The sequence below is a fragment of the Eptesicus fuscus genome, chromosome 6 (assembly GCF_027574615.1).
Source record: "Eptesicus fuscus isolate TK198812 chromosome 6, DD_ASM_mEF_20220401, whole genome shotgun sequence".
Classification (NCBI taxonomy): Eukaryota; Metazoa; Chordata; class Mammalia; order Chiroptera; family Vespertilionidae; genus Eptesicus; species Eptesicus fuscus.
In genome coordinates this window covers 21,951,631-21,964,636 of record NC_072478.1, presented here as the reverse complement: position 1 = coordinate 21,964,636, position 13,006 = coordinate 21,951,631, and the positions used below count along the sequence as shown (strand labels likewise).

At 47.0% G+C, this 13,006-nt stretch overlaps 1 protein-coding gene and 1 pseudogene across 1 annotated transcript in view; one reads left to right on the top strand and one right to left on the bottom strand.

The window, feature by feature from the left end:
* The window catches only part of LOC129149287 (adhesion G protein-coupled receptor E2-like), a 44,060-nt gene that overhangs the window by 23,898 nt on the left and 7,156 nt on the right, over positions 1 to 13,006 (bottom strand). Inside the window, exons 5-8 of the mRNA XM_054716867.1 lie at positions 3,320 to 3,469; positions 2,728 to 2,774; positions 2,530 to 2,607; positions 1,945 to 2,122 (exon numbers count right to left, since the gene is read on the bottom strand). Coding sequence (XP_054572842.1) covers positions 1,945 to 2,122; positions 2,530 to 2,607; positions 2,728 to 2,774; positions 3,320 to 3,469 — 453 coding nt within the window. The remainder of the gene's footprint in view (positions 1 to 1,944; positions 2,123 to 2,529; positions 2,608 to 2,727; positions 2,775 to 3,319; positions 3,470 to 13,006) is intronic.
* On the top strand, positions 11,855 to 12,723 carry LOC129149477 (probable 18S rRNA (guanine-N(7))-methyltransferase; annotated as a pseudogene).

Here is a 13,006-nt window from a genome sequence, read left to right as displayed (position 1 = left end):
AAAGGGTGGTAACAATCCAATGTCCATAAATGGATGAATGGATAAACAAAAGGTGGTGTATGCATGCAATGGAATAGTATTCAACCATATGCTATATGCTACCACGTGGATGACCTTGAAAACAGTATGCTAGGTGAAAGAAGCTAGACTATAAAGTCATGTATTGTATGATTCTATTTATATGAAATGTACAGAATCGGCTAACTCATAGAGACAGAAAACAGATAAATGCTTGCCAAGGACTGAGGGAGGGAGAAATGAGAAGTAACTGCTTAGTGGATATAGTGTTCACTTCTGGGGTGATGAAAATACTTTAGAAATAGAGGTGATGGCCTGGCGGGTGTGGCTCAGTGGTTGAGCATTAACCCAGGAACCAGGAGGTCACAGGTGGATTCCAGATCAGGACACATGCCAAGCTTTCTGGCTCAATCCCCAGTAGGGGGCGTGCAGGAGGCAGCCACCATTAAGAAAAAAATATATATATTTTAAAATATATTTTTATTGCTTTCAGAGAGGAAAGGAGAGGGAGAGAGTGTCAGAAACAACATGATGAGAGAGAATCATTGACTGGCTGCCTGCTGCATGACCCCTATTGGGGATCAAGCCCGCAACCCAGGCATGTGCCTTGACCAGAATCAAACCCAGAACCCTTCAGTCCACAGGTTGATGCTTTATCCACTGAGTGTAACCAGCTAGGGCTAAAATACATTTTTAAAAATATATTTTTTATTATTAAGAGTATTACAGATTATCTCCCATTTTTACCTCCTTTAACCCCTCCTCCAAGCCCCTATCCTCACTCCCCCCTCACCCCAGGTTTCACTACCCTATTGCCCATGTCCATAGGCTATGCATATAAGTATATAGGTTCTTTGGTTTATCTCATCATTGATGTTTCTATCTCTCTCTCCCTCTCCCTCTCTCTGAAATCAACAAAAACATATTAAAAAGAAAAGAAATAGAGGTGCTGGCTGTACAACTCTGAATGTATTAAATGCCACTGAATTGTACACTTCGATTAAAATGGTGGATTTTATGTTATGTGAAATTCACCTCAATAAAACAAATCACTTAAATATCAGATAATATTAAATTGTATTCCTCCAAATTTAATAATTTGTTTTCTTTTAGGCCATATCTATTTTATCTAATTTACTTATTACTAGAGGCCTGGTGCATGAAAATTCATGCACTGAAGGGGGGCATCCCTCAGCCCGGCCTGCCCTCTCTCACAGTCTGGGAGCCCTCAGGGGCAGGAGTGACCCAGTGATCATGGGAAGGTGACTCCCCATCACATGTGTGCTGCTGCCACTGCTGGCAGTGCAAACTTTGTCTGGCCCTGGTTACCTGAGCCTTGGGTGGTCCTGGGCGGCTGGGCAGCTGCCATCTGAGGCTTGCCTGCACCTCAGGCTGGCCCTGGGTGGCTGGTGGGCTGAGGGGACTGGGAGACTCTGGAGGCTGGAGCATGGAGCGGCAGGGCCTGCCTGGGGGCAGGCCCAGCCTTGCCGTGCACCTGCTGCCCTGGTGGGGCTGAGGGGACTGAGTGCTGCCATCTTGTGGCTGTGGGTGCTACCATCTTTGAGGGCATGGCATTCAATTAGCATATTCCCTCCTTATTGGCTGGGCACTGCCATCTTTGAGGGTGTGGAAGTCAATTAGCATATTCCCTCCTTATTGGCTGTGGGTACTGCCATCTCTGCAACAGCATAAGGTTCCATTAGCATATTCCCTCTATATTAGATAGGATAATTATTTCATCTGCTGATAATTTATATTACAATGAGAATGTGTAGTATTGATAATTTTTTTTCATTTTCTTTTGATCTCTTATCTTAATATGTTTATGAGAATAACAGGGAGGTACACTCAGCTCTAGTGCGATGGGAAGAGGAATGAGGTGAGGAGCAGGCAGAGCAGGGCCTGGGGATAGGCGGGGTTACTTGCCTGTTCCTACAGCTGTCCCGAAGGTTAGTGGCCCATTGGGCAAGGCCTTGCTCAGCTCTCTCAGGATCTGCTCCTGGCCAGTGAGCAGGATAGTGGCCACACAGTGCTGCTCTGAAAGAGGCAGGGTAAGCAGGTCCCCCGGGGAATCCAGCAGATTATCCACCTCCTGTATGATGTCCTGGGGGGATGGAGACACAGAACCAGTGGATCTTGTGCCAGAGAAGCTTCAAGAAGACCCTGACACTCAGCTTTTGAGAACAGATCCCAGAGCCTGTCTATTTGGGGATAAAAGTGGTATCAGATGGGATTCCCTGGGTCTTTGCTAGTGCAATCCGCCACTCAGAGGTCAAACCCTGGTCATGACTACCAAAGACAATGCAATTCCAGTGGCCAGAAACAAGAGGAAAGGTGTTAGTGGGTCTAACAGTGAGTACAAATACATGGTATGCTCTTCCCACCCACCCTGGGAGAGCGGGGCCTCACAGCAGGGTGCCATTGGTGTTGGGGTCAGTCTTCTTCCAGACCAAGGCTTCCTCGGGTCTCTATGGGATGCCTCCACCTGCCTTCCCTGGGTCCTGTCCTTACCTGGATGGTGCCCTGGGCCGAGGCAGGCTTGAAGTCTCTGAGCAGCTCCTGGACTCTTTCAAAGAAGCGGGAGAGACTCTGGAGAAAGGAGATGAGGCCTTAGAGGCCCTCATGTGTGGGTGGGGGAGCGTGGGGAAATGGGTGGACAGTGAGCTGACTGGAGGGACCTTGCCTTCTGGTCCCGCTGGAGTCACTCACCTGGCTCTTGATTTCAGGGGGTGTGGTCCAGGTAGGGAAGGAGATCTCTGCAGGGGACAGAACAGCAGTTCATTAGGGGTGTGTGTGTGTGTGTGTGTGTGTGTGTGTGTGTGTGTATTGGAGGCAGGGCCTGGGGTCAGGCCAGCTATCTTCACACTGAGTAGTCCTTTGATTATTCAGGAATCTGGGCCCCTCTCCTCTCCATGCCTCAACCCCTTCCTGTATTCAGGCCCCCCCCACGCCTTGGCTGGAGGTGATGACACCTGGTGACTGCACATCCCTGAGTGGGGGTAGCACGGGTTATGGGAAGTGTGCAGAGGCCTGACACACAGCAGGTGAGCCCCGCACAGAGGTACCTTTGTCCCAGTTAGTAATTAACTGCTGCCTGAGGTCCCCCAGAAGCCTTCTCCTTGCTACCCCAGCTCCTTCCACAGGACCCCCAGATATTTTCCCATTTAGTCTCAAATAATGGAAGCCTGGCCAGCAGGTGCCCCCAGCATTCATTGTGTTGGGTTCGTGTGGCTGCCTGTGAACATGTGATCAGGTGGCTTGAGTTGTGGGTCTTTGGGAAAGTGGTATCTGAACTCCGAACCTTGTTCACAGACGGTGTTGTGTGCACCATTGGGGGACCCAGGAACCGGCTTCCAGCCAGGGCGGCAGCGGCACTCATAGCTGCCCTTGGTGTTGTGGCATTGGGTGGATTTGTGGCAGGAGTTTTGCCCAGGTTTACAATCATCCACATCTGAGGACAAAGCAGAGACAGTGTCAGATTTTGGGGTTCAGCTGCCTTTCGTCCATTCTTGCAAGGGGAAGGATAGGGTGGTGGATGCCTGCAGCCGTGGGCAGCCTTCAAGCCTGGGAGTCAGCCACGTTTACTGTCATGGAAGCGGCTGGAAGGCCCCACTGCCTCCTCCCAGGTGAGTGGTGCCTTTTCTAATTCACATGGAGGTGTCCTGTGGGTAAGCATGGTGGCCTAGACGCTCTGTTGTCCAGATGTGGCCAGAAGCGGCCCAAGTCCTCCCTCTGATTCCCTCTACCACCATCCCCCTTGGGCAGCTCCCAGCTAGGGCAGCGACAGCACCACCACTTGGGTCCAGCCTGAGGACTTGGGCAAAGGCCAGGCTGGGCCTTCCTGGAACCAAGTGCGGGAGAAGTGCTGCGGGCCTGAGCAGGCTCGTTTCGGCGGCCTTGGTCCTGGCTCCCCCCGGGGGGGCGGGGGGGCGGGGGGAAGGGCTGTTGGCTGAGCTCTCCTTGGATCCTGGTGACTCTGCTGAGACAGCGCTCTCCCATCCACATGACTCCTGAGACTCCAGCCCATGGAGATGGACCGAGAACCACCCCTGAGCCTGACTCCTCGCGGACAAGGCTTTTAGGCCGGGGCCCAGAATGTGAAAATGATGCCAGACAGGCCAGGGCCACCTGGACAGCGGGTGCCTGGCCATGAGGGCAGTAGGGCTGACATCCAGCCATGCAGCCTTGGGGTGGGAAGGTGCCCCTTCTGATCCCCCTGAAGGCATCCCCTGGACTGGCAGGGAGTGATGAGAATCCACATCACCAGAATCCACAAGGCCAGTGGTGGGCAAGGGCTGGGTGCCTGGAGCAGGCGCAGGGGCTGATGGGTGAAGAGTGGCAGGCATGTCTGTCATCTGGCTCCTTGATCTCCCACCAGGGACACAGACTTGTGGGCCTGGCCAGAGGGGCTCAGCCTCCGTCTTCTGTCCACCACTGGTATGGGCCCCCATGACATCTGGGTTGATATCCTCGGGAGAGGATTGAACCTGCGGCTATGGTCCCTGATGACACCTGGTTTCAGGTTCTTCTGTCTCAGCAGGGCGGGCCTGTAGACCCTGCTCAGAGCCTCTAGGATCCCCAGCTCAGCCTCCTCCTCCCCTCTCTGTATTCTGCACTAAGCCCCTCTCTCTGGGTGACTTGTGGCTTCTGCCTGACCACTGCTGGCCCCATCTACCTGTGGATGCCTGAAGCCCCTTCCCTGTTCCCTGGAAAGTGAGCAGAGCCTGGTGATGTGTGCAGGCCTGGCTTCTCCTGGGACTCTGGTGAGGGGATGGGCCAGGCCAGCTGTTCTCTGAGCACCCACTCTGGGGCATGGTCCCCTGGGATGTCCAACCCGGAGAGGGTGTGTGAGATCAGGAGGACTGTAGTCTAGTGGGGAGGAGAAAATGGTGTCCGGATAGGCAGACCTGTGGGGTACCTTGTCCCAGGGCCAGTCTGGAAATACAACTAAATTAGAGAACATTCACCTGGAATTACCAACTGAGGTCCAGCTGAGGATGTAACTTATAACAGGAAGAACAGTAAACACCTGGAGACAGGTAGGAAGGGAGAGGCTGTGAGAGGAGGGGAGCTGAGAGAGGAGGGAGCACTGTGCTATGGGGAGAACTGTTCCCTCAGAAAAGAGGAGCCAGGAGCACAGGCTGGGCTCCACACACCTGTGGTGTGACCCATGGCACACGTGTCATCCAATCAGCTATGAAAGGTAGCAGGGCTGGTGGTAGTAGCAGAGTCCAGGCCCAGCAGACCAGAGCCAGTGGGAGAGATTGCAGCAGTTTTGTTGCATTGGCCAGGGAGGGAGGCAAGGACTTGAGGTGCCTGAGGAGAGCTGGGGTGGGAAGCAGTGCAGGGAGACTTGAAAAAAACAGTAGCCAGGAGTCCTGTATTGGGTCCTTCGTACACCTCCAAAACGGCCATTTTTTCCTGGGAGGAGCTAGCTGCTCCCCACCCCCAGAGGGCAGGTAAAGAAAAGAAATAAACCCTGCCCTAGGTGATACAACCTGCCAGACCCCAAATTTTGAGCTTTACTGAGGGAACAAAGGTAGAGGCCAAGTTTAAGAGTAGAACAGTCTCAAGGAGCCCTCAGTGAGCAGATTGGAGGAGGGGCCATCTGCCGCACTATTCTAGGATCCTGACTGATAAAAACTGCAGGGTCCCAGCTGACCACATTGGTCTCCGTACAAGGATCTCTGTCCAGCCAAGGGCAGAGTAATATGTTGGGAAGAGTAGCTCGCTCTGGGACAGGGAAACACCCTCATCATATTCCCTGAAAGCAAAAGAGCACCTACCTACCTAAAGCCCTGTCAGAAACAGACTGTAGAGTGATTAAGATTGACAGCTGTCTGACAGGCCAAGGTGGGCAGAGGTGGAAACTGGGGAATCGGGGGAAGTGTGCTGAACCAGCCCTGGCCCTGCGCAGCTAACCAACCTACTCTAGAGGGCCGATTGGCCCCTCCTGCTTACAGCCAAGGCCTGTGGAGACAGACACAAACGGTGGACCGGTGCATTGCTTGGAGCTCGAAGCAGGTTCTAAAAGCCAACAGACAGTACCTGACAGTAGTTAGCCCCTAAATACTTAACAGGAACCTAGAATTGGCAGACAGAACAAAAGAGTAGGGTCCTAAGCCAGTTCCCATGGGGCATTAAAACTCAGTTGAAATGAACGACACTTCACTTTTCCCCCCCAACTTTTTCCTTCCTTTCTTCTCCTATTCACTCCCATTTTTATTCTCCTTGATCCTTTTCAGTTTTTCTCTTTCCTTTCTGCCCCCTCCTTTAAAATTTATCTTCTTTATCTCTCTGCTATATTGATTTGTTATTATTCTAGTCTCTGTTGTTTTGTTCATATATCTAATTGTCCTCTCCTATTCAATTTTCCATTCTGTTTTCTTTTTATTCACTACTCATTTTATTTCTCTCTTCTCTTTCTTTTTTCTTTTTCTACTAACTTCTCGATTCACTTCCTAAATTTAGGTCTATCTGCTATTTTTCCTTTTCAAAAATTTTTTATCTTATATCCTCATTTCTTTTCTCCCTCCTTTATTCTACACCATGTTTCTTCCCCTATTCCTCTAATTCTTTATTCTTATTTCTTTATTTAAGCTCTGTATTTACAGATTCTTCCCCCATTTCTTGGTGTTTTTGTTTGTTGTGTTGTGTTTTCTCCCCACATCTTTCTTTCTTTTTTCTATCATTCTTCCTCTATTTTCTCTTTCCTAATTCTCTTTTCTCTGATGGTCACTTTTGTTGGGGCTATAATGGACTTACGTACATTCTTGTTCTGTTTCTCCTGTGTCATGTTTTCTTTTGTTGTATTTTGTGCTGTTTGGTCAGCACTTCCATAATGGTTGGCACAGTGTGGTCAGGGTAAGCCACATAATCAGACACCCTGGAAGGAGACTCCATTCACGAATGGGACAATAACATTCAAGACCCAACAACAACAGGAGAATCCAAATTGGGGGGGTGGGGCGGTCTTCCTAGAACACCCATCCCAGGAAACCTGAGAGACTACACTTCTGGGTCCCACAAAACACATATTCAATTTTGAATGATTGCCTTTTTTGAGTTACATAAGACCAACTCAAAAAATCTAGGTGGTATAGCAGTTTGATTTACTAGTAATACAAAGAAATAAATGAAGGCACAAACAAATGGAGAGACAAGGAAACAACCCCCAAATGAAGGAAAAGGAAGAATCACCAGAAAAGGAACTAAATGAAATGGAGGTAAATAATTTGTCAGATAAAGAATTCAAAGTAATGGTTATAAGGATGCTCAAACATCTGAATGGAAATTACTAGCAACTCAATGAGAAGTATAAGGAGCTGAATGAGAAATACATCAACATGAATAAGAATAAAGAGGAAATGAAAAATGACATAGTGCAATAAAGAACACCCTGGAAGTTTTCAACAGTAGACTAGAAGAAGCTGATGACAGAATCAGTGAGTTAGAAGACAAGGTAGAAAAAAACACCCAAGCAGAGCAGCAACTGGAAAAAAAAAAAAAACTACACTAAAATGCAGGTGACTTTAAGCGAGCTTTGGGACAACATGAAAACAACAACAACAACATCTGCATAATAGGGGTGCCAAAGGAGAGGAAGCTGAGCATGGAATAGAAAACCTGTTTGAAGAAATAAAGCATCTCTTACTTGGGGAAGAAAAAAGTCACACAAGTCCAAGAAGCACAGAGAGTGCCAATCAAAATGAACCCCAAAGGACCTACACCAAGACACATCATAATTAAATGGGCAAATGTAAAAGACAGAGAAAGAATCTTAAAGACTACAAGAGAGAGCTAGAACGTTACTTAAAAGGGATCTTCATTAGACTGTCAATGGATTTCTCAATAGAAACACATCAGGCCAGAAGGCAATGGCATGAATGATAAAAATCAAGGTATTGAATCCAAGAACACTCTATCAACAAGGCTATCATTCAAAGTTGAAGGTGAAGTCAGGAGCTTCACAGACAAAAAAGGCTAAAGGAGTTTATAACCACCAAACTAACAATGGAAGAAATGCTAAAGGGACTATTGTAAAAAGAAGAAATAGAAAGGGAGGGAGGAGCACAGGCATAAAGAATAAAAATAGCAACAAAGGAGTACCTTAAACATAAATGGATTAAATGCTCCAATCAGAGGGCAAAGGGTAGCTGAATGGATAAGAAAACATGACCCATATATACACTGTTTACAAGAGACTCACTTCAGAACAAAGAACTCATGAAGTCTGAAAGTGAAGGGATGGAAAAGTGTTTTTCAGGCAAATGGAAATTTAAAAAAATCTGGGGTAGCAATACTTATATCTGACAAAAGAGACATCAAAATGAAGGCCATAACAAGAGATAAGGAAAACCACTTCATAATACTAAAAGGATTGATACAACAAGAGGATATAACTCTGGTAAACATATCTAACCTAATAATAGACAAACATGCAAATTGACCACACCTCTGCTACGCCCACAGCCAATCAGAGTGAACAAGATGGTGGTTAATTTGCATATGCGGGCGCTGAGCGGCCTGGGTCCCATAAACATCCTCCGGACCCAGGCCGCTCAGAGCCTGTAGGCCCGCGCTTACGTCCTGAGCGGCAGGGCCCAGAATTCCCCCTGGCCACTGGGAGCTTTGGTGGGGCGGGAACATTCCCGCGTCGCCATAGTGACGCAGGAATGTTCCCACCCCCAAACACTTGCAGCAGTCTGGGGTCTGGGACTGGGAAAATATCCTCCAGTCCTAAGCCGCTCAGAGCCTGCATGCCCGCGCTTAGGTCCTGGGCGGCAGGGGCTCAGAATGTCCCCTGGCCACTTGGAACCTAAGGATGCAGGCGCCAAGGGGCTGGGTCCCGCAAACATCCTTAGGACTCAGGCCAGTCCGAGCCTGTAGGCCCCTTGCTTAGGTCCTGAGTGGCAGGGGTCCCAGAACGCCCCCTGGCCACTTTGAGCCTATAGATGCAGGCGCCAAGGGGCTGGGGGCTGGGCGGGGCGGGAACATCCCATGTCACCATAGTGCCCCCAGCTGCTTGGGAATGCTCCAGCACCAAGAGGCAGTTTGGGTCCATGCCCCCAGCCTGGCGCACACAATGGGGGGCTGGCTGCTGGCCTCTGGGGTGTGTGGAGACCCCCGGTGGCCACTGCTGTGTGCGGCCCAGGGGTCCCTGCATGCCCCCCAGCCTGGTGCCCATGGTCAGGGCTCATACAGGAAGCAACCAATCAAAGTGTCCCTCTCACATTGATGTTTCTCTCTCTCTCTCCCTCTCTCTTCCACACTCTCTAAAAATCAATGGGAACATACCCTCAGGTGAGGATTAAAAAAAATGCAAATCCTATGAAAGACACATCTTGAAAATGCCTAAAGAAAGTTGTCATTTTTTCTTGGTGAAGGGACTGGAGTCCATGTTGATGAAAACACCTTGGTGGCTGTGGTGACTGGCAGTGGCTGCAGCAGCAGGGTGATGGGGCTGGTGCCTTCCCCTGATCAGCCTGGTTGCCTCCCACAAAGGAGCGTGGGGAGTGGACCTAAGCCATCAGTAGGACATACCCTGAGGGCACCCAGTATGTGAGAGGGGGCAGGTTGGGCTGAGGGACCCCCAACGCCCCCAACCCCAGTGCACGAATTTCGTGCACCGGGCCCCTAGTGTATATATGTGTGTATATATATATATCCCCAATACAGGAGCATCCAAATATATAAAAACTACTTCTGGAGGATATCAAGGGAGAGATCACAGCAATACACTCATAATAGGGAACTTTAATATCCCACTGACAAAACTTGATAAATTTTCAAGACAAAAAAAAAATCAACAATGAAACAGCAATCCTAAGTTACACACTCGATTACATGAAACTAATTGACATCTTCAGAACATTCCATCCTAAAGCTACAGCATATACATTCTTCCCAAGTGCAACAAGGGAACTTTTCAAAGGTAGACTACATGTTAGGACACAAAATAAGTCTCTACAAATTCAAGAAGATTGAAATCATATCAAGCATGTTCTCTGACCATAATGACATGAAATTAGAAATCAGCTACCAGAAAAGCACTCAAAAACAATCAAACACACACAGGCTACATTGCATGCTATTAAACAATGAATTGGTTAACAAAGAAGAAATTAAAAAACATCCTAGAAACAAATGAAAATGAACATACAACAATCCAAAATCTATGAGGCACAGTGAAAGAAGTCCTGAAAGCAAAGTTTATAGCACTACAAGTCTACCTCAAAAAAGAAGAAAAGCTCATAATAAGTTAACTAACACTACAACTTAAAGAATTAGAAATAAAACAGCAAGAAAAGTAGAGAGTAAGTAGAAAGTAGAAAATAAATGACACAGAATAAAACAAACAAAAACCAATACGAAAGATCAATAAAACCAAAAGCTGGTTCTTTGAAAGAATAAACAAGATCAATGAACCTCTAGCCAGGCTCATCAGGAAACAAAGAGAGAGGATCCAAAATCAGAAATGAAAGAGATGAAGTAACAACTGACCCCACAGAAATACAAAGGATTGTAAAAAAAAAAAAATACTATGAATGATTTTATTCCAACTAACTGGACAACCTAGAAGAAATGGACATTTTTCTAGAAAACTCAATCAGGAAGAATCAGAAAACCTTAATAGGCTGATAACTACTGCTGAAATTAAAGCAGAAATTAAAAAACAAAAGAAAACAAAACCTTTCAGCAAACAAAAGCGCTGGTCTGAACAGTTTCACAGGGAAGTTTTACCAAATGTTCAAAACAGAGATAACATCTATCCTCCTTAAACTATTCCAAAAATCCAAGATGAAGGAACATTTCTAAGCTCGTTCTATGAGGCTAGCATTATCCTAATACTAAACCAGATAAAGACACTACAAATAAAGAGAATTATAGGCCAATATCACTGATGAATGTAGAGGCTAAAGTCCTCAACAAAATATTTGCAAATCAGATCCAGCAATATCTTAAAAAGATCATATACCATGACCCAGTGGGATTTATTGCAGTAATGCAAGGCTGGTACAAAATTCACAAATATATAAATGTGATGCAGCACATAAACAGATTGCAAGACAAAAATCACATGATCATATCAATTGATGCAGACAAAGCATTTGACAAAATGCAACACCATTTTTTGATAAAAACTTTCAGCAATGTGGGAATAGAGGGATCATACATCAAGATAATAAAGGCATGTATGACAAACTTACAGACAACATCATATTCAAGGGGCCAAAGCTAAAAGCATTTCCCCTAAGAACAGGAACAAGACTGGGATGTCTGCTTTCACCACTCTTAGTCAACATAATATTGAAAGTCCTAACCATAGAGATCAGACAAGAAGAAGAAATACAAGGCACCAACTTGGAAAGGAGGTAGTAAAACTGTGATTATTCACAAATGACATAATACTTTACATAGAAAACCCTAAAACCTCCACAAAAAAAGCTACTAGACTTAATAAATGAATTCAGAAATGTAGCAGGATACAGAATTAACACCCCAAAATCCATGGCGTTTTTATACACTAATAATGAACTCTCATAAAGAGAAACTAAAATAATAAACCCATTTACCACTGCAACAAAAGCATTAAGATGCTTAGAAATAAACTTAACCAAGGAGGTAAAAGACCTGTACTCACAAAAGTACAGGATGTTGAATAAAGAGATAAAGATATAAACAAGTGGAAGAATATACCATGTTCATGGATTGGCAGAATCAACATCATTAAAATGTCCATACTAGATGTGTATTACGAGGCAGTCGTGGACCTGATGATCTAAAAGCTGGACTCGGTAGCCCCCAGCAATGGTTGTGCAGTTGAGGCTTGGGTATGGCATGTTGCCGGTGCCGACGGAGCACGGTGGACCCCCAGAGCTGTTTTACAACAAGAGTGAAGCCCGGAAATACATGCGCAACTCTAGGATGATTAATGTGCAGACCAAGATGACTGGGCGAGCATTGCAGCTCCTTGATCTGCCTGTTGAGAAGCCTTGTTTCTTGTTGGATATTGGCTGTGGTACTGGGCTGAGTGGAGATTATCTCTCTGATGAGGGGCACTATTGGGTGGGCATAGACATCAGCCTTGCCATGCTGGATGCAGCTTTGGGACCCAGAAGCACAAGGAGACCTACTTCTGGGGGACATGGGCCAGGGCATTCCCTTCAAACCGGGCTCCTTTGATTGTTGTATCAGCATTTCTGCTGTGCAGTGGCTCTGTAATGCTAACAAGAAGTCAGACATTCCTGCCACGCACTTGTACTGCTTTTTTTCTTCTCTTTATTCTGTGCTGGTCCATGGAGCCTGAGCTTTTCTGCAGCTATACCTTGAGAACTCAGAAGAGTTGGAGCTAATTACGACCCAGGCCACCAGGGCTGGTTTCATGGTGGTGTAGTGGTGGACCTCCCCAACAGTGCCAAAGCAAAGAAGTGCTACCTCTGTTTGTTTTCTGGGCCATCAGCCTTTCTGCCAAAGGGCCTAAATGAAATTAAGGAAGAAGAGGAGGCAAAGGAATCCACATTCACCAACAAGAGAGTCCTGTACAGGATTGCACGGAGTGGGGTGGTGAGGAAGACCCGGGAGTGGGTGCTGGAGAAGAAAGAGCACCGTAGAGGCCAGGGCAAGGAAGTCAGACCTGACACTCAGTACACAGGCCACAAGTGCAAGCCCTACTTCTTAGTAGTTCACTGCATTGAATGGTGAGACAGCTCAGGGTCCATACAATTGTGAGCTGTGCCATCCAGCTCAGGCACTTGCATCTGAAAAGTTTTGTATATTGAAGTATCAACTTCATTAGCTTACAAAATAGTGTCTAGAAAAGTTCTAATAGCCCTGACCAATGTGGCCCAATGGTTAGAGCGTCGGCCTGCGCACCAAAGGGTCATGTGTTTGGTCCCCATCCCTGGTCGGGGTGTGTGCAGGAAACAGCCAATTGATGTGTCTCTTTCACATTGATGTTTCTCTCCCCCCTCCTTCTATTCTTTTT